Here is a 22,789-nt window from a genome sequence, read left to right on the forward strand (position 1 = left end):
TTGAAACTTCCGAAGTTCGCCGCGAACTTGAGAATTTAATTTTGAAGTTGTCAATAAAATTGCGAACTTCGTAACGAAGTTGCGAATTTCACGTGCAGCTAAGTTCGCAAGATGAGAAGTTCGAGTTGCTTTCAAGTACGTCTTCTGTCTATTTTCGATTGAAATGCCACAATAGAAAGAAAATTTAAAATTGTCATAGACTGAAGTCAAAAACGAACGAAACTTCTCGGTGGTAAAAATACGTAAACAACTTACCTTGCGCATTTCCACCTTCGACTGCAGTTCTCCGCTGGTTTTAGTTTCACAAATATTTCTTCGCTCTGCACTCTTACCTCGAATTAATTGGGAGCGGTGATTCTTCCTTCAGCAAATCAACTTGATACATCAGCGAGTGCTTTGCATCGAAAGGTAAGCTTAGTTTATTTGAAAACATCATATCGACTTGATCCGAAGTGAGACGTTTAAGCAGAAGTCTACTTGTAAATAATTCCGTTCGCTGAGAGTAATTCAAACATTAGCTGCTATGTTTTTTGTCCTTTTTGCCCCTAAACACAGCAATACAATTCGGCAAGTCTGCCATTACAATCGAAAATAGACGGAAGACTTGGAACTGTCTCGTTGAAAGCAATTCGAACTTCGCAACTTGCAAACTTCGTCGCACGTGAAATTCGCAACTTCATTTCGAAGTTCGCGATTTGATTGACAACTACGTAATGAAATTCCTAAGTTCACAGCGAACTTCGGAAATTTCAAACGAACTTCGCAAACCGTTTGTCAAAAGTTTTGTGAAACGCTCTGTAATGACAGAATAAAATATGATAATACAGCTTATTACAAAACACAACAATGTGCTATAACAATTTACGACAGCTCGGAGTATTACAAATTACGGCAATTTCTTATTACAATTAACAACTGTTATTACAATTTACGATAGCTACTAAAATTCACGACAACTGTTATTACAATTTACGACGTTGTTACAATTCACGACAGAACAGCGGTGGCCTAATCCGGGATTGAACCCAGGCGGGTCACTGCGTTTTGTTTTACCCTTTACATCATACTACTTACGGAGGGCACCATCCAAGCGACAGATCACCTATGCAGGGTTCATATGCATCTCCTTCGATAGTCCCATCCGATCTCCACCTTAGGAGAGCAGTGTGGCTTTTGCAGTCCGTTTTTAGTACTAGCCTTCCGTTGATAAGATGAGCGCATTTCCCACTTTTGTGCACAAAGTAACCGTGACCTTTTAGGGAAAAAACTGTGTTAGATCTGCTCCTTCGCACCCCTTAAAGGAAATATATATTCTCTAAAACTTCCAACCGCAAGCTACGTCTGAAGCCTACACAACGAGGATTTGCTAACCCGCCAGTGGAATATTCAGGAGTTCTAGCTCAGACTCATTTATAATTCATCAAGTTTAAAACAAGGGAAAACATAAGCGTTCGTGACGGTGTTTGGATCTCATCTTAAATAGCATAGTTTCTTACGATCTTAGTTCTATGTTTTTTCCTTTAGTTTTTAGTTTTGATCGAAAAGATATTAAGCATCCAATATCGTGTTTTGCCACATTAAATTTCAAAACAACTAAAAGTTCGTCAGAAATACTAGGTGTGCGTCGTATTTTCATATCTCTTCTCGGTTTCTGGAAATGTGTTGAAACACTCATTCTCTCATTTGATATGTTACTTGAACTTTTCTCCGTGGCACAAAACATTTTAAAGGCATAAGAATTTCATTTTTTCCATTTAAAAAAGGCAGGAAAAATAATAATGCAATTGGCCTCGGATAAACAACACCGTTCTCAGGGCTTCTCTCCTTTTCCTCCCTTGGGAACGAGGTTGTCAGATGACTTGAACTGTTGTTGAAGAGTCGAGCAGTTGACTGGGAACGAGGGTCATTTTTAGACAGCCCTCATTCTCCGTTAACCTTCGGTCAAACATGAGACTGTTTTTTATTCATTTTGGGGGGAATCAGTCACGATGTGGAAGCATTAACAAAAACATGTAAATATAAGTGTAAATATATTTTCAGTTCTCTCAGGCGCGGTGGCATGATGGTTAGTGCGCTGGACTCACGATCGTGCGGTTCGGGTTCACAGTGGGTCCCAGCACTGGCCGTGGCACTGCGCTGTGTTCTAAGGCAAGACACCAATCTCACAGTGCCTCTCTCTGCACATGTGGATAATAAAATGGGTACCGAAAAAAAAAAATTTCCGATTAAATATTTGACTTTTTATAGCTGTATATTTCATTTTGTATATATAAGAAATTTTAACCTTTTTTAACCATTATTAAACCCTCGGGTTGCAATTTAGTTTTAATAAAGCATCTATCTATCTTTACTGCTGGGGGTACCTGCGATTAACTAGAATCCCCTCCAGGGAGGAGTAAAAATACTCCTAATTGCTTCATGCTACTTAAACCAGGATAAGCCCCCGCCTGATGGGCCACTTGGCTCGACGCAGACTTTACCTAAAAATTATTTAGTAAATCAGCAGAGAACTGATAAAGTATCGAAATTTGAACATTGAAAATGAAAACCCTATATTTGAAGTACTTTTTGTTTTTTTACGTTTGACCACGGTTGACACTCACCGTCACTGATGAAGTCTTTGGGACTTGGCAAGCTTTCCCTGTCGCAAGAACAGTACAAAAAGCCATCAACGTTATAACCTGTCGTTTGTGAAAGTCTTTGGCAAGTCGCAACGTCCAAGAACGTGCCCCCTACCACGAGAAGAGCTTTGTCCAAGCTTTCACCGGTAACGCCCACAACACTTTGACCCCCAGGACTTGTGGGGCAAACTTCAACAGCAGTGCAGAGTCTTCTTTGTGAAGAGTAGCAGAGTTTCGCAAACGAGCTCGTGTCAACACTCGAAGCTGCAGTAGAAGAATCACCAGCAAACCATAACATGCCTGTTGTAGCTGGAAAATGGAATTCACATTTTTTTTTTTAATTATTAACACGGACGTGGCTAGGGGATGCAAACGCGTCCCCACTTGATGTAGCCTCCTGGAATCAAGAATCCATACTAGCACTGAGAAACCCAAGCTAAAGGGTAAATTTGATCATTGCGCTTGTGTTTCTCATTTGTAGACACAGCGGAAATATGACTGTGCAAGTGCACACTCGTTCGCGTCACTCCTACGCGCGAGGGAATGGGCACCGTAACCCCCTGGCGTAATATTTCCATGGAAACAAACCAGCATCAAAACGACGTTGTGTATGGAATCTTGTGCTTGCGCTTATGCGTTGCGTCGGGAAGATCGCCTAATAATAACGTTACTTTATTTTAATATGACGTCGCAGTGTGTTTTTTACATTTCACAAAAAAAATAAATATTTTGCAACTTAAATGAAATGATGTTATATTCTTGGTTTTCACATGACGTCATCAAAATTCTAAAAACCGGTATCGCAAGACCCCTGAGTTTTTTATCCTTCACTGGCTATTAGAGGTCCTTAATCTTGTTGATGGTATTTAGCTCGATAGCATTTGCCGTCTTTAAGAGTTTGAAGTTTGGAGTTTTACACCACACGAGATCAAAGATGGCCGCCAGAAGGCGGTCACGTTTTCTTTAAAAAAATGCCTCATCCTGCGATTTTAACCATCTGGTTTTGCGAGAAGTTGGCGTTTCCATACTGTGCACTCTAAATGTGCTTGAAACATTTTCACGGATAACTCGAGTACAGAACACGTACAGACCTGAGACTTGAACAAGTAGTTTATATAGTAATTTTCTACAACCTGTAATATTCTCGAATTTTTTGATTCAATAGTTTTGGATTTATTTTTTTACGGCGTGACAGTAGACTTTCTTAAAGTCCTTTTAATTTTTTTTTGGTGCCCGGTTGGTTGTGTTTAAGGGAGTGAGAGTAGGCTCTCTCGTCCCAACACTCAACTTATGCGACATTGTAACGTGACACCGTCCTACCCGTAACACTCACAAAAAATGTTACCTCAATTTCCGTACGTTAGTTTGGGCTGTCCGTCCTACCAAACAAGCTAATCTAAGTTGAAACGATAAACTTTCTTTTCACCTTCGCTCAGTTGAAAATAAGAGCGATTTTGTTTAGGATATTGTAAAGCCAGCGTCGTCAAAGTAATTTCGGAATTGGGCTATTCTACCTTGGCGATGTCAGCTATAGGTATTAAAAGATGTTATTGTATCATACTTACCAACTAAACGAAAAAGGGTTGCGCTTGCCTGGCACGCCGTGTCTGAAGTGCTCACAGCTCTTAACATAGAGCCATCTTGTTCAGCTACACAGTAATCACCGCGGTTCACGAGAATCTGCCCGTTAGACTGTACGGAGGCATGCATATATTGGATTTGTAAGTACTCCGACCAGCGACCACAGGGAGCCTGTTGGAAAATTGCAGGAAAAAGATATGAACAACACATAATGGAGCCTAAAAAAGCGTCCCACCCTCTTCTACGAATAAGCGCTACACGTGAATAATCGCCCCTCCTAAACATTGAAATTTGACTGAATAAGTCACCCCCTCGAATGAGATCCCCCACCTTTACCCTACCTCTCTGCCATCTAGTTTGAACGTCGGTTTGAAACACAATGCACTCCGATTGAGATTCCTCGCCCCCAGCCAACCCCCCCCCCCCCCACCCATCCTGTAATTTTTGGCGATGGCATCAGTGGCCAATCAATGGACGATTGTTTAAATGAAAATTAATTACTTGATTATGTAATGAATCCAATACCTGCAGGCGGTTTTGAAAATCTTTGAGGATCCACATAAACCCCTCCCTATGCCTTCACAGCACTCCGCTTTTCGCCGCCTCGAACTTTTATTAAGAATTTGACTCGAAAGTGTGCAAACTTTTGTAGAAAAATGTTATAGTAAAAGTACGGTGAAAGAAAATTTCAAGCTGGAAAACTCAGTGGAGATTAATTATCAGATTTTCCATTCATAAGCAGCGTATAAACCTTAACTTTCCAGGAAAGGCGTTAACTGTTGGCTTTAAAGCGAAAGCTCTCGGAAAATTTTTCGATTTTGTATGAAGAATATTGGCGGGAATCTGACCGCTGTGTGCCCTATGCCATGGTGTTTGTCAAAATCGCCCAGCGTAAGCTGAACGATGACGACTCAACAAAGCTGGATTATAACGTCAGCTATTCATTAGCTTAGCTGCTCATAGCGTCCTTTCCTGGTGTTATTGAGGTTAAAAAGTTCGTATTACGGACAAGTTTCCGCAGGGTCATATTTTACTGTTTCTGCTTCGAGAACGACCTAGCTTGTATATAGCAAAATATAAGGGAGCAGGTCAAACAAATACTTTCTACAAGGACTCAATTTGGGGAACGTGATGAGAGGCTGCCCCCTGCTATCTCTGTCGAGAGCTAGAAATTGTTTTTACCGGAATACTTTCAAACTCAAAAGGTCAACTCGAGACACAAAAAATCTGTTTGATTTGTCTTTTTTAACCTCCATTTTCATTAAGTGTATCAAAATTGTCTCTACGACCCCCTCATAGCGTAAATAAGAGAGGACTGTATGTAGTATCAGGCGGAGTCAGCTGTGTCTGTAAGAGAAAGTGGGTTTTCTCAACAGGGTGCATGTTGGTTTGCTCGCTAAGGGACAAATTCCATTCCAAACCTTGAAGATATCGAATCTCCTAGTAAGCCAATAAACACAGTTGTCGGACACTCGGATTAACCCGTCTGTGTCTAAGCGCATCGTTGCACAGTTAGTGTCCAATTCAGCTGAATGGTCAGTGCTGTCCAATTGAGCTGCAGCGTCAAAGCACTCTTTCAATGAACGTTCATCCCTACCCATATCGATTTTGCATGATTGTTCTGGATGGGAACTCATATAACCAAACTTGACGCACTTCTTAGTTTCCTTGTGCTGCAATGTTCCTGTGACAACACCTAAACAGTTTTAAATTAACAAACGTACATTAGTTACAACAAAGAGGAACTAAAATGTTTAATTGCGGTCGTAAATCATCATTCTACCGCCACAGTTGAATGAAGCGAGGGGAGACTTCCATTTGTAAAATAGAGTTTTGAATAAAGAAAACTCAAAACGGAGAAACATGGGAAGTAAACGAAAGAGGGCATCGGTAACGTTAGTTGCTTATCACCCCATAATTCACAGTATTAATCTAGCCAAGAAATATGAGGTTTTACATTACCAAAGCAAATAAATAAATAAATAAACACGACATGGCAGAAGACTATCTAAGCCCCATCTAATTCCTATTGAGCGATCAAGGTATAAATCTATATCTACGCACGGTCGTGCGTATATAAGATGACGTGTGCATTTGCATTTTTGCTAAGTCGAGTTTTATAGCTGCGAGTTCCCAACGTTTACTTCGAGTTAGTTTAACTTCTCGTGTCAAATAAGGGCGAATGGAAAATTGTTTTATTTTAAAATCTTGGACATTTCCTTTTGACGTAAACGAAGTAATAGTGCGAAGAGGCGGAAAAATTTGTGGCGCGGTGTTCACTTCTTGAGTTGAATAAATCCGCGTGGGGAGCGAACAAGAGAGTTTTCTTTCGAAGATTTCCTCGAAAAATCTCCTCCAAAGTCGTCTATACGTCCTGGAAAATTGTAAAAACAGTTAGGTTTTACGGGAAGATCCGAAGCAGTATATTTTCTGGAAGTTATACGCCTTGTGCAAGTCGAACAAAGCAAACTTTGTAGTATTTGTTTACGGCTCCACGGCTGTCATGAAGACTACTATATTATGCTGAAACTGAAGCGAAATTAAGCTCAAAGTGTTGAGTCTTATAAGTTTAGACCTGACGTTGAAAGGACAAGATCAAGATTCAAAGGTACAAACTTAACTGACGTGTCGAGCCTACACTGCTCGTACACTGAATAAGTTAGTTGTCAGTTTTCCGGTCATCGCGTAAGCTTAAATTATTTGCTGCTTTTCTTCTTCATTCAATCGCTCTTATTGTACAGTTACAAATATCTTCAATTAAACATTTCGCATCAATCCTTTTTTTTCATAGTTGAGTTAGCTATATCATTTTTGTGGTTTTAGGGAAGGCCGATTGCTATATATCTTGTGTTTCAAAGCTCGACAAATTTGCTGTTCAGTTTTTAACCACCTTTGTAGGCGTTATGTTATAAGAGTGTGTCCATAAGAGGACCAGGCAACAGGTGATACAGCTCATATCACCGATTTCGCCCAAACTTAGCATTAATGTTGGGTATGGTGAGCTATTTACTGTGAAAAAACATTAGCTTAAAATATTTTATTCCCTTCAAGTTATGGCACCTTTTGCAAAAATGGCCATTTTTCACTAATTTATGCATATTTAATTAGATGACTTTGATTGACCAGTTTCACAAGAAAAAACGACTTCTGAAAATAAAACTCACTGCACTATATTCTGTGGTTATTAGGCTTTGAGTACAATAATTCACTTCAACCGTCCGATTTGATTTCTTCTCCTCAAACGGTCTTTTGGAAGGTACACATTTCGTACTGTTGGAAATAGCCTTTAACTAGTGCTCAATATCTCCCATGAGCAACAACTTATATACATTATTCTTACATGGGTAATGAAATCTATCATTAAACTTCACAAAAATGCCACAAAATGTCTGGGGACTTCAATATTCTATTAGTATTGAGGAACTAAACACACGTGACTTAACGATTTCTTGCTATTTCATCAAAATTCACCGAAACGCAGAAGCCATTTATTTGCCTCAATTTGACACAAAATCGGTACGAAATAGATAATCAAGCATAAATCTATAGATTACAATCAAAATATTTGCGAAGAAAAGGCAGTTAGGGCATTTTTCGGAGCGTTTTCAGAGCCATATTATTCGGCACTGTTGTGATAGCAAATGTAAAAATAGCAGCGAAAGATTTTCTTCACAAGCTCGCTCAATTCAACATTTAGGCACATCAAAGTTAAGAAACAAGAAAGTAAATACTACATACATGCCACTTATCGACACACAGATGCTTTCTTTTGAAGAATTTGTTCTTCCTCGCTGCACTTCGATCCTTCGATCGATCTCAATTGACATGTACTGTTGCTTTGAGGCGCGATGAACTTAGCCAATACATCGTGGTTCATTTTTCGTGAAAGGTGTAAACAGGTTGTCAATAAGTCATTCAAAGAGCTGTTCAAAGTTCACGGAAGGACACTTCTCTCAGCCAGTTTGAATGAAATAAATTTAACTGGAAAATAAACAGCCGCCATGTTGTATTTCTACCTTTGAGCCTGCCGTTTCAGTCAGCGGTACGGCCGTTCACTGGGGCAAGTACGTAGTGTAGTCATCATATAGTTGTTTGACTAAATCCTATAGGGATATTCATAGAGGGGATACATAGCCTAGCCCTACACAGCTATACACGCCTATACATAGCCCAACACAGCTATACACAGCTATACACACGCGTGTTCATTTGCTTTTCCTCCGCAAATGTTTGTTTTTGTCGGAATAAGTAGCGGATGGCAAGAGCAAGTTTTTCCATCTTATATCAGATTAAAACTAGTATGTTTATTGTTTTTTTATTGTTTCTGTCTTTTTTGGGAGGTGGGGGAGGGGGTGAATATGGACATTCGAAGAAATGGCGGTCAGGTTGTCAGCCTGGCCTGTGTACATCTATTCCTTCTGTTCAAATCGTCTATATTATATTACACTTTGGCAGCTAGGAGACTGGATTTGTACCCACTCTCTTTTTCGGGATCCCACAAAGTTCTCCATCTGTCCATTTACCGATAAACGTCATAACTGCAGTTTTGTTTTAGAAAAGGACTTTTATGGGGACAAATTTTTCCTCCTGAATGCCCACATTGAAAGTGACGAATTGCGGCTTCAAATGATAATTTTCTTCATCACCGACTCAATTTAAGTGGCTATGTGAGTTACAAAGACGCGAATGCAGACTTTTGTAGAGAACTTAAACCCCACATTAAAACTAAACAAATTTATTGCAAGACTAGGACTACGCAAGACGGCAAAACTTATCAGCTAATGTTTCAACCAGCACAGGTAGTCTTCTGTCTTCTTCGAGATCAACGCGAGGGAAACCCGTTTTATTCCTTTTTTGTTTTCTCTCTCTACATTCACACCTTTATAGATATATGTATATATTTGCTGCGCCATATAGACTGCGTCGCTAAAGGCATTTCGTACGTGAATACTTTGTTCAGTTCAGCACAGACGCTCCCCCAACTAAAGCACTTGCGCAAGAAAGACCACCTGCTACGATTACAAAACCTACCTCGCTATCCACCGGATAGTGATTTATTCCGTGGTAAACGTTATTCTCTCTCTCGTGGGAGGCGCGGTGCCCTAATGGTTAGCGCGCTCGCCTCCGAGTCGAACGGCCCGGGTTCGAGGCCTGGGGCCCGTTTCTCGAAGGTCCCGAAAAGTTTTCGAACCCGGAAAGCCATAGCAAAATCTGAAACCCTATGATCACAGAGCTGTTTTATTCCATGATATTTTTAATATTAACAGAGGCTCCCTTCATACAACGTTTCAGGCCTATACACTTCTCTGGTTTTAAGATACAGATAACTAAAAATGGCTTTACGGGCCCGAAAAGTTTCCGGGGCTTTCGAGAAACAGGCCCCTGGCCGGGGCGCTGCGTTGTGTTCTTGGGCAAGACACTTTACTCTCACAGTGCCTCTCTCCACTCCACCCAGGTGTATAAATGGTACCAGCGAATTTACTGCTGGGGGTAACCCTGCGATGGACTAGCATCCCATCCAGGGGGGATTAGCAATACTCCTAGTCGCTTAACCGGAAACCGGGATAAGCTCCGACCTGTATGGGCCACTAGGCTCGAAGCAGACTTTACTTACTTTTAAACGTTATTCTCCAATTTTGCTGAGTTATTCATTTTTTTCCCATTTATGCCCCGGGGGTAGGGGAATTTGGTCAAAAAATGTAATCGTTATGCGCGGTATTAATCCCCATTTCCGCCAGGGGAGGGGAATTTGAGCAAGCAATAAAAAATACAAATGTCTGGAAAGTAACTGGGAGACGTTGACATTTTGATTTGTTTAACTGTGTAGCGTCTTTTATGCTAAAAATAATTGTTTATGTTCCAAAATGACGCTAAATGGCGGTATAAAACTGCTCCGACGTTTCGGCAATACTGCCTTCTTCAGGGTGCCACCCCAAAAAAAGGCAGTATTGCCGAGGCGTCGGAGCAGTTTTATACCGCCATTTAGCGTCATTTTGGAACATTAACAATTATTTTAATTTGGTTGCCGTGCATGCCGACCGTTGAACATAAAAATCAAGAACTCTGTTTCGGTGAAAGTCAAATGGAACAGTATTTTTTTCTGGAAAATCTTTTCGGAAATTGACGGAACGTCAGAAATTTTCTTACCATTTGTAAGGTTTCCCAGTTCTAGTCTCCCATCCTTCAGGTCTTCCACCAACGGAAAGAAATAACAGGAAACTGAGCAACAAATGGTAAGCGACATCTATTTCGGTTAGTTTGCTAATTTTGGAAAGAAGCCTTTCAATTCCAACCGGTTCTCTCCAACAAATGGTAAGCACCCTAGAGTTTATTCAGCATCACATTGCGGTAAACACGTCAAGCTGTAGCGGAGGAAATTGTTTTCCCTACGACAATTTGAAAATATTCTCATTTTCATCACAAACGCATCCAACGAACACTCGCGGAGGAAAAGCAAATGATCGCGCGTGTGGTCACGCGTGATGGACGCGTGATGCCCAGTGAACGGCCGTACCGCTGACTGAAACGGCAGGCTCAAAGGTAGAAATTCAACATGGCGGCTGTTTATTTTCCAGTTAAATTTATTTCATTCAAACTGGCTGAGAGAAGTGTCCTTCCGTGAACTTTGAACAGCTCTTTGAATGACTTTATTGACAACCTGTTTACACCTTTCACGAAAAATGAACCACGATGTATTGGCTAAGTTCATCGCGCCTCAAAGCAACAGTACATGTCAATTGAGATCGATCGAAGGATCGAAGTGCAGCGAGGAAGAACAAATTCTTCAAAAGAAAGCATCTGTGTGTCGATAAGTGGCATGTATGTAGTATTTACTTTCTTGTTTCTTAACTTTGATGTGCTTAAATGTTGAATTGAGCGAGCTTGTGAAGAAAATCTTTCGCTGCTATTTTTATATTTGCTATCACAACATTGCCGAATTATATCGGCTCTGAAAACGCTCCGAAAAATAACCTAACTGCCTTTTCTTCGCCAATATTTTGATTTTAATCTATAGATTTATGCTTGATTATCTATTTCGTACCGTTTTTATGCCAAATTGAGGCAAATAAATGGCTTCTGTGTTTCGGTGAATTTTGATGAAATAGCAAGAAATCGTTAAGTCACGTGTGTTTAGTTCCTCAATACTAATAAAATATTGAAGTCCCCAGACATTTTGTGGCATTTTTGTAAAGTTTAATGATGGATTTCATTACCTATGTAAAAATAATGTATATAAGTTGTTGCTCATGGGAGATATTGGGCACTAGTTAAAGGCTATTTCCAACAGTACGAAATGTGTACCTTCCAAAAGACCGTTTGAGGATAAGAAATCAAATCGGACGGTTGAAGTGAATTATTGTACTTAAAGCCTAATAACCACAGAATATAATGCAGTGAATTTTATTTTCAGAAGTCGTTTTTTCTTGTGAAACTGGTCAATCAAAGTCATCTAATTAAATATGCATAAATTAGTGAAAAATGGCCATTTTTGCAGAAGGTGCCATAACTTGAAGGGAATAAAATATTTTAAGCTAATGTTTTGTATCACCTGTTACCTGGTTCTGCCCTGTTCTCTCATGCCCACTCATAAAAGAATTGGGTCATGCTTTTAGCTGTGCGTATACCGAGTTATGGATCCGTGTAAGGATCGACCGCTCAACTTGGATGAACTTCGATTTCCTTCAAAATTTCTCCACCAAACAAGGTTGATATAATGTAGAAGAAAACACACTTCTTTGGTTCTCGTTCTTGGTAATACTCGAGATTTTGAGGCTAAAGTCATCGATACCCGGAACCCACAAAACGGTCTTTCAGCTAGCCGAAATTAGCAAAATTTTAAATGCTTGCCGCCAAGCGTATATTTCACGAAAGTATACAAGAATAACACCAGTAATAGACATACCAAAGCACTTGATACAAGTGGTAAAGCCAAATCAAATCATTTCAAATGCTATTGCAAGTAGCGGGCGACATTACATAAAAGCGTGACAAGTGACATATAGGGAGGTGTTTACTGATGTCGTAGAGGCACTCGCGTAAAGAATTAAAAAAACATCTTCTTTACCTCTATTTGGCCCACACTGCTAAACCATTTTTTCATCTCATCGATTATCCATTTTCTCCATTGATTTGCTCAGCACAATTTGTTGATGCGGTCAGCGGCAGTACTTTGAAACAACATGGCGGCTGGTTTTTCAAAACAAACTTGCTCGATTTTTTTCCTTCCTTTTGATGCTGCTGTTGTATTCGTCAACCAGAAAAATGTTGAGACGATTGCCGAAAAAGTCGAAATAATCCCAAATGTAATGCCATGAAAATGATTCCGTAAAAGAAGAGCGGTGGGAATTTTAAGGTGAGACTTGAAATATTCTCCTTTTTATGATAACAGGCTATTTACGTTTGTGGATTAGTCAGCCGAAGTCGAAATTGATAAAATTTAGAATTCTGCTAGTGACATTTGAGTTCGGCTGTTTGCCGGATTTCTAGAACTTTTACTTTACATCTCCTCAAATTCTCGGGTTCCACTAAATATTATTTCATGGTTTTTAAAAACTATCTTTGTACCTTTCAGAAAAATAGAAGACTTTCAGAATTTTAAGAAATTTTGATTTTTGCTACTTTTTGGCATGGGCATTGTCTTGTCTAAATGACTATCATTTTAAAAATTTGAAATGATTTGATTTGGCTTTACCACTTGTATCAAGTGCTTTGGTATGTCTATTACTGGTGTTATTCTTGTATACGTCTGTGAAATATACGCTTGGCGGCAAGCATTTAAATTTTTCTAATTTCCGTTTGCTGACAGACCGTTTTGTTCGCTAGCTAGCACTGTTCTTCTCAGTTAGACAAAAAAGTCAAAAGCCTGGTAAATTTTCTTTCGACAGATCACCTGAGTAGAAGTCCAATCCTGAATTCCGAAAACAAAATGCGTACTTGATTCAAACAAAACAAGATGAAATTCGCTTTCATTCATAAAAACCAAACTTACTCATTTCAAGCCCGCGCGTATGCGTGGCGTGACCTGACGTCACTTTTATGGTCTATACTCTCGTCGACCATAACTTTGGACCATTCAGCGCGCGAGAATTCTCTCGGTTATGGTATTTCTAAAATATGCAGATTAGCATGAACACAAAAGATAAAAAATGGATGAGATTAATAATTGGTTCATGCTTAGCTTGTGCATATCGAATAATGGATGCACGCGGGAAGTTTGGAGAGCACGAAAAAAGTCACCATGACATCTTCGTTATGGACAAAATGTGTAATTACAAATGCACGAACCCCACTTGAGTGGGGTATTTATATGAGCCTAACAAGTTGCGTATCCTGAAAGCCGGTTTTCGAAGCCACTTCGAAACTGAGGGCCTGTTTATATTGAGGAGAGTTGTCCCTGGTAAGAGGGTTACCCTCCATACCGAGCAACCCCGGGCGAGAGAGCTTTTCGTACGTTCCTTTATAAATAGCTGCGAACCGTTCATATGAGAAATTGCAAAGTTGGCTCGGAGAACAGGGTAACCCTGGGTGGAGGGTCACTCGCATTAAAGGTAGGGTGACCTTAGGGAGCGAGCCAACTTTTTTCCATAGAAGCAGTTTGGCTATTTTTATCTCGTCATACGGCAAGTTGACAGATACGGAGCATGCGCAAACGTTACAATCGGCCAAAAAAAGTGGCGGATGCTTTGAAATCGAAGCCGGCGCTAAATTGGTACTTATAATGGTGTTGGTCATTCCTGATTTTAGAAAGGGTCGCCATATTAAATATTTAAAAACAACTGTCGCCAGTCTTTTGAGCCGAGAGGGCCAAGTCGAGGCTCAGTCAACAGGGACAACTTTTCTCATATAAACGCTGGGAAAAAGATGGCTCCGGGAAGAGGGTAACTCTTCCACCAGGGACAACTCTTCTCCATATAAACAGGTCCTGACTCTATCGCTTAAAAGCGATATAAGAACTCGAGCTCTTTAGTCTCGAAAAATTAGCTGATAGTTTGGAAGAATGGGGCAATAGCATTTTTTGAAATCAAGGCGATTATAACGGCAAAAGAATGTAACGAAAGTTTTTGTTCGTTTGATCTTTTGAATAGCCACGCCGTCGCGCCGACACAGCAATCGTGATTTCACAGTGTTTCAGGAGCATCACAACAAAATTATATCACTAGATCTGCTCGGAAGGTGTTTATAACAGCAACAATCTGAACTTGTAGAAAAATAAATGATTTAGATGAAAATGATGCGTAGAGAATTCTTGCGATTTTTTTGTGGGAACGATACATGCATTTAACCTACGCGCCAACAAGCGTGAATTGTTTTATTGACTACTGAGGTTTTTGCTGATATAAACACATTTGTAAGCTTGTAGAAACGGAGATTTAATTCTTGCGAATGTCGGACGCTCCAGAAACATCGTATTAAAATCACTCTTGTTGGCGCGTAACACTCGAAGATAAATTTCATATCTCCGCGCAACCATGTATTATCCTCTATATTAAAAACGCCCAAAGAATTGCAATATTTGAGCTCCCCAGCTGTTTTCGTTGACGCGTATCGGCTACCATATTTGTGGTCAATGGTATATGAGCTCATATACCATTGCCTGTTAACCAATCAAATTTCAGGAATTGCAATATACCATTGCTAGTTTTTAATAAAAGAGTGTAGACAATGGAAAAATGTGGTCGATTTGTTAAATATACAGACACTACTATACTGTGCAGCTGCCTCTCTTGGTTATTTGTTTCATTTGTGTCCGAAATCCTAACTCTAACAAGAAACGACACCTGATCATGACTTTTCAAAGGGAAGAAATTTTTTTTAATACCAAAACGTACCATCCTCAAAATCAGTAAATTCACCGACACTTCTTCCTGCAGCCATTAAGAAGACCAGCCACACCACCAAGGTGTTCATTCTGTTAAGTTGAACTGCTGCAGATAAAAGAGTTAAAGATAGAGACGCTATATAACTAATATACACCAAAAGTCACAACTAACATACCAAACTGTGTACCAAAATGGTAGAAATGCTGCCAATGGGGAAGAACGATGTAGAACTGATGCTTGCAGTAACTTTATGAACTGTACTACTTTTAATGTTTGAAACGGTTAAGTATTGTAAAATTGAACTGAGATTTAACATTAGAACAGGCCATATTTCAGATATTTGTAGCGATATCAACTGAGGAAGTTTAAACATATGTAAAAGAAGACTTATGGAAACTGAAACTCTTTAATAAAACAACCAAAGGTTAGGAAGTGCGGGCGAGATCGATGCAAGGTGTTGTAGGATTAATGACAGTAATGATTGATTTATGTAATGAAGCAATTTACGATTTAGTCTGCCCAAGAACTCAGGCAGGATCCGCTTTCGTGTTAGTGTACTTTGGGTCATGTATGGTGATACACAGCACTGGCAGTGGTTATACAAAAGGTTTTACGCCAGGCTTTCCCCCCTGTTGCCATTCTTGTTGCGTGACACACAATGTTTCGCGTAGGCCTTCATGGATGTCGGTTGCAAGTCACACCGGAAGTCAGCGGTAAAATTAAACTGAAGTGAGTTTTGAGTCGATTCGAGTGAAGTTTCAAACAAATTTTCCATTGTAAAGCAAAGTATTTTACCGTTTCAGTTAACTTAAAGATGTCACTTGTTTTCAATCCTGCCTCGCGCCTGGTCACTTGCAAAACACAAATCATTAGCGCGAGGATTGCGAGGATCACATTGAACTCCACTGCGCATCGTGAATCTTCCATTCTCGCATAACCACAATTCCTTGTGCCTTTGATCTTACCGCCGACCACAGTTCTTTGCGTTTGGTAAAAAAAGTTATTGCAGGCCCCATAAAGTAATCCTTTGCCGATTAGAGAGCTGCCTCGCTCATTCGCATCAGGCCAACTCGCTGCGGCAGTAATTAAAAAATGGTAGTCACTGGGTTCAGTTTAGGCTGCTTGAAAACCCTGAACGAGAGTCCCCTATCCTCCTATCCCAAGCCCCGCATCTCTCCCCGCTCCTTTAAAACACAGATGAAATAATTTTTTAGTTAACCTTTAGATCAGCCGTGGCGACACAAAAATGTTAAACCAAAAACAAATTCTGTAAAGGCACGAATCGGTATTTGTGAAACATCTTGGAAAACGCAATTTTTTACTGGTCACAAAGGTTACCATAGCAACGATTGTCGTTATCTTTTGTTTTCAAACAAGTCTAATTTTCTAGAAATCAAGATTGACTCTTGGTATTCATTTTTTGATATGTTAAAGTTAAGTAGATTGAATAACTGCAGACAAAATTTTAGGACAATTTGTAAGAGCGTTTTCAAGTAAATCAAGAATAAAATTTTCAGAAGAATTCCGTTTTAATGTGAAATAGGCGCTTTTAAATTGTTTCGTATAGTATTTGAGGGCAGTTATTCAAATGAAATATAAATACTGAAGCTGGGCTAGAAAGCGTCCAGTGACGTTTTTACTTTACCATGCATTTGTCTATATCTTTTTCCGCATGATTGACGCGGTTCGCGGGAAAAATTATAGACTAATGTATGGAAAAATTAAAAACGTAACTAAAAACGAATAAAAACTTTTACCAAGCATCTTAACTTTACAATTCATAAGTTGTCCAGAATTTCAATTTTTGTAGAAAATATTTGCCGTCGGATTCCCATACAAACACTAATTTCTACCCGCTTTGCCTACTCGTTAAAATGGCGTCGAAAATCGTGATAAGGCCTATTACACGTTCTGTAAAAAGTATAGCCTGTATTTATCCATTCTCGTTATTGTTTTGCACAGAACGTGCAGGCAGTGTTCAGCTAATTACGCCTTTTTTCTGCGACCTTCTGATTTGCAATTCTTGTTTCGGCTTAATGACGGTAAGTTTGGAAAAAGAAGGGCGGTGTTTTCCTCGACAAGCAAATTCAAAATAATAGAATGGCAAGTATATATATGTCTGGATTTATCAAAACCAGGTTAATGAAATTTTCACCCTTCTAAGCGCAAATCGCTGTAAACGCGTTTTTTCTCGCCAGAAACTATCTCTAAACTCGACGATATAAAAACTAAAGGGAATGTCAGTCTTTTTTTCTCTTCCCCTCTCTCTTCTCTACCTTTCAGCGCTGTTGTTCTTTTTTCCCTTTCTTGTTGCGTTTTTAGCCAATTTGCACAGTAACGTACATGTTCAAGAATACTGACGTCACTTTTCATTGACCGGCCAGGTTTAGATAAATCCAGACATATATTGCCAGTGAATGTTACACTGTAGCACGGAAAGCCTAAATTTCTCTCGAGATACACAGAAACTGATTGATTGTAACTCGAGAAGCACATTCTTGGCCTTTCCGGTCCACAGTATGACCAGATTTATCAAAACCAGGTTAATGACCACGCTTATCTATGGTTTGTTACAGATGTAAAATAAACTAAGAAACTCTTCGACACGTGAATTCCATTTTTTTTACCTTCCTCCCTGGTTTAACTTTTTTCGTGCAGTTGTTACTAATTTTGCACTAATTTGTATTAGTATATACACACTCAGTGATCTTGGTGTTTCAAGCAATCTGATTGGTTCGCTATCTCGTATGAGCATTATTCACTCCCTACGGAGTGAATAATGTTGATCCAAACTGAAACAAATGGCCGGCGTAAACTCGCGTTTCGCCGGCGTTTCTGAATCGCAAATACTAAGAATACAAGAAGATGCGAACCAGAAAAGACAAAAAAAAAGCTAAGAAATTGGCCTGATGTTTTCAAAGTAAGAGAAGACTACATATTTCGCAATTTGCAGCACAATGTCCACACAACTCGAGTACTAAAACGATAAACAATTGCTTACCGTCAAATCGCTCTTCGCCCGGCATCGGCAGAAATGAATACCGCAGATTTATCGGCAGCAACATCAAGTGTTATTCAACCAAGATCCTCCACGAATATTCAGGAAAACGTCTTTGTGCAAGAAAACATCCAGTTTTCACCACAGTTCTGCACACATTCAGTATAATCCAAACTTTCAGGTGGATCCTTCGCCAACTGCTCTTTCAATTTTCAATTCAAGTGAACTTCAAAAGCTTGATTCAACGGTCAAAATTTTGCAAGCAGGTTTTTGATTCAGATTGCAGGTTTGAGTGGTGTTAAAGGACATTGAGAGTGACGAGGATTTTATCGTAGATTTTAATACGGTAACTAATTTCCATGTTTGAAATTTGTAAACTGTTTCGCGCATGTCGGTTAGTGCCGCTTGTATGTACGTTTTCCACGCATGAATTGAGAGGTCAAATAAATCGACTTTAAATGGTTTCCTTCTGAAAACTTTGAGATCGCTTGCTGTTGAGATCACTTCGTGTGTATATACTAAAACAATTATTCTTTGAAATCTCGGTGAATAGCGGAAGAATATTCACCTCGCCGCCCCGCGGCTCGGTGAATATTCTACCACTATTCACCTCGATTTCAAAGAATAATTGTTAATTATTCAAATTAAAACAACTTCCCCTTTGTTTCAAAGGTGTGAAAGGCTTGGAACACAAAACACAAATGATGTCAATAAACAAGCGAAATTTTACGAAATTGTCAAGCTGATGAACTTCAACAGGTAGGTCGACAGATCACAAAGGAACCAACACGTTCCCACTTCTGCTCATTACACGTCATTGTCGATAACAGGTACAACTAAAAAACCCCAAATAAAAGAGCCCTGAATTGGGCCGGCTGAAATCTGCCACATTAGTTATTTTTATTTGTGACCATAACATCAGTAGTCACCTGATGGACGATTGTTGGGATCGAAATTAACTATAAGATCATGTACTGAGTGCAATAGCTGGCGGTTTGGAAAATCATTGAGAATCCACATAAACCGGCCACTTCCTAAGCTAAACGATGGTGACTTGAAGATAGAATAGAAGATCATGACCTCGGTTATGCATTAGCCTACAGTAGCTGCTCAAAAATTTCTTTTTGTCGGTGTTATTAAGTTCATCTTATCGACAGAAGTTTTGATTAGTCCATCAAAAGATGTTTATCTTAGGGCTATGCTTGGTGCAGTTATAGAGCCTATTTGAATAACTGATATTGTGAAAACTGACTTTTCTGTGTAGAAATTTGTACGAAATGTATTTAAACAGGAAAAAGTTCAGTGTTCTATAAAGTGAAATAAAGTTTAAAATATACCACTGATTATGTTTCGAAATTTAGTTGCATATCCTCGTGGAGCGTAAAAATGTGATTACACAAATAATTACTACATTACTTATGTCTTTCTGAGCCGCCTTAAATTTCAAAGAAAATTTTTTTTTTTTTTTTTTTTTTTTTCTTTTTTTTTTCGCTTCCCTGAACCAGCGAATTTTTTTAAAATCTTTATATCATTTGATCATGAAATAAATCCTTACAATCGTTTCAACCAAGCTTATCTATGAAGAATTTGTTTCAAATGTAAAATAAAGTAAGAGACTGTTAGCTTGAAAATAAAGTAAATTCCATTTTCTGACCTCCCTTCCTGGTTTTTATTCGTGTATTTTTTACTAATTTGCACTGATTTGATTAAAACAAATTACCCTTTGTTTCAAAGGTGTGAAAAGCTGCGAACTCAAAACACAAATGATGAATAAGCAAGCATGAATGGTTATCTCCCAAAGTCTCAAGCTGATAATTTCAACAGGTGAGTCTACAGATCACAAAGGAACAAACAGGTTCCCCTTTCTTCTCATAACACGTAACTGTTGATAGCAGGGACCTCATTGCAGAAAATTTTCGCGACTTGAAATTTTCCCCTTTTTCGTGATTTTATTTTAGGAATTGGTTAAAAATGACGTTTCACTCTAATGATATCGTGTTAATTGTTCTACTTAACTAACTTAAAATCAACCACCCTCCCCCAATTTAAAGAAACCCAAAATGGGCCGGCTAAAATCCGCGCGCCATCTAAGATTTTTCCATTTGTGACCATGGTATCAGTAGCTAGCCAATAGGTAGGTAGGTAATACTTTATTTAAAACACGGTAAATTCCATTCAGGTATACATAATAAAAAAGGAACAAGGGATAAAACACTAACTAAACTAACTAAGAGAGGCTAACTACTAGTAAGAACAAACAAACAAAAACCTGCTTTACAAGGATGCCGTGTACTTATAATTTAAATGCAAAATGAGCCGAACTTGTGATTTTTCAATTTGTTCTTAAATTCGTTAAGTGTGATGGATAGTTTTATTTCATTCGGTAAGCCATTCCATAACACGGCCCCGCTGTAGCTAAAGCTTCGTTTACAATAATTAGTGCGCGGCTGTGGTATGGATAGCTTTCCTTCAGTATTCCTGAGATTGTATGTCAAGGCTTCATTACGCGGGAAAAACCGAGAACTCAAATAATTCGGAGTCAGGTTGTTCACAGCATTATACATCATAATCGATTTACTCACGGCCCTTTGATGATCAAGTTTGTGCCAATTTAAACTATGTAAGAGTTCATCAGTATTTCTATCATAATTAGATAAGGTTATGATACGCGCAGCACGGTTCTGTAGCTTTTGTAGTTTCTGAGAGAGTCCCTTTGAACAGCATCCCCACACTACACTACAGTTATCGAAATGAGGCTGAATTAATGAATTGTAAACGGTGAGAAGTATCTCACGTGGAACAAAATCCCTTATGCGTTTAATGGCGCTTACGCCTGAGGCAATCTTTTTTGAAATTTCCTTTATGTGAAATTCCCAATTTAGATTTTGATCAATATATACGCCGAGAGATTTCGTAGTGGATACTTGTTCAATAGGGATTTTATTTATTTTGATTGAGGGATTCTCAGGTAGATTAAATAGCCTTTGTCTAGATCCAATTAATAAAAATTCCGTTTTTGTCAAGTTTATTGTAAGTTTATTGGCTGCAAGCCATAATCGAATTTCTTCTAGATCAGAATTTATACATTCGTTTATTTCAATGGACCACTGTTGGAATTGAAATTAACACTATGTTTAGTGCAGTTATAGAGCTAATTAGATTTGAATAATTAATGTTGTGAAAACTGACTTTTCTGTGTAGAAATTCGTAAGAAATGTTTTTAGGTCATTGCCCTGTATTGCAATGCTCATCCTTTCTGTACAGAACCTCACGCGTAGTTAGCGCGCGCACATAAACAAAATGGCGGCTCTTTTCTATGCGGCTTAGTCCACGCGAAAAAATAAATCGTCTCTTTCTTGTAACCGAGTATGGTGACCTATCATTTTACTCATAATTTGGATGTAGCGATCAAGATCTTTCTGTAAAAAAAACAAACAGATAAATTCCTTATTTGAAAAATAAATTATCACTCGAAAAGTGTCTGCCAGTACTCGCAAGGGAATTATGGAGCTTAGGAATAGATTTAATAATTAATGTTGTGAAAACTGACTTTTTTGAGTAAAAATTCTAAAGAAACGTATTTTAAAAGAAAACACTGTATTGTAAATAAAGTTTACAAAATCTACCAATGATTATTTTTCAAAATTAAGTTGCATATCCTCGTGGTGCGTAAAAATGTGACAGTACAAATAATTACTAATCGATGTATTTCCTGAGCCGCCTCAAATTTCAAAGAAAATGTTTATTTTTTGTCTACTTCATGTACGTTTCTGCTTACCTAGAACCATGCAGCAAAATTTGTTCAAAAATATTTAAATCATTATAAATGAATCCTTTTAATCCTTTTAACCACGTTTAGATATGAAGAATTTGTTTCAAATGTGAAATAAAGTAAGAGACTTCTTGCTTGAAAAAGTTAATTCCATTTTTGGCCTCCCTTCCTGGTTTTTATTTCGACTATTTTGCTTGTTTACAAGCTAAAGTAGGAGAATAGGGGTTATGTGGACAAAATTTGGAACCACATATTTGTAAACTCTCAAGGGACTTTTTTAATTTCTCAAGGGACTGTTTTAATTTCTCAAGGGATTTCTTTCCGCTCAGTGGGCGATGAAAGGGTCTCTTATTATTATTGCGTCAACACTTGCGAGCTCCTATTAAAGGCGTGACTTGTCACATATTTCGCTGTAGGTGATGAAAGGGTCTCTCATTAGTATTGCGTCAACACTTGCGATCTCGTGTTAAAAACGTGACTTGTCACATGTATAAACGTTATATAACAATTATTTTTATGCGTGAGTATCTCAAATGAGATATGACACAACTAATCGAGAATGTGAGAGGTTCAGCCCATGAAGGCAACGTTTAAGTCTTTCACAGTCTAAAGCGTTGTACTAGTACAAGCGTCTCACTCACTGAAGGGGCGCTAATATTTAACCTAAAATGATTAAGAACGGAAATTTGTACTGTTTAATACAAGTCTTTCACATACTAAAGCCGCGCTAATATTTAACCTAAAGGAGCGACAATCGATTGCGTTAGTCACGCTAAACACGAGTAAATAATCATTCGCGTTCTCAATTCAAGGGATTTCTTTTCGGTGTGGGTGAACAAAGCGTCAGTCAACACTTGAAGGCAATGTATAAGTCTTTCACAGACTAAAGCGACGATAATATATAACCTAGAACGTTAGAACGCAAGTTTGGACTGGTACAAGCGTCTCACACACTAAAGGGACGCTAATATTTAACCTAAAACGATTAAGAACGCAA

At 38.8% G+C, this 22,789-nt stretch overlaps 1 protein-coding gene across 1 annotated transcript in view; it reads right to left on the reverse strand.

The window, feature by feature from the left end:
* Positions 1-22,789, reverse strand: part of LOC144647101 (uncharacterized) — a 63,421-nt gene that overhangs the window by 37,564 nt on the left and 3,068 nt on the right. Inside the window, exons 2-6 of the mRNA XM_078506854.1 lie at positions 15,032-15,127; positions 5,624-5,898; positions 4,187-4,373; positions 2,604-2,930; positions 1,075-1,252 (exon numbers count right to left, since the gene is read on the reverse strand). Of these exons, the coding sequence (XP_078362980.1) occupies positions 1,075-1,252; positions 2,604-2,930; positions 4,187-4,373; positions 5,624-5,898; positions 15,032-15,110 (1,046 nt within the window). The 5' untranslated portion in view covers positions 15,111-15,127. The remainder of the gene's footprint in view (positions 1-1,074; positions 1,253-2,603; positions 2,931-4,186; positions 4,374-5,623; positions 5,899-15,031; positions 15,128-22,789) is intronic.

The sequence above is a fragment of the Oculina patagonica genome, chromosome 3, assembly GCF_052425735.1.
Source record: "Oculina patagonica isolate OP01 chromosome 3, crgOcupat, whole genome shotgun sequence".
Lineage (NCBI taxonomy): Eukaryota > Metazoa > Cnidaria > Anthozoa > Scleractinia > Oculinidae > Oculina > Oculina patagonica.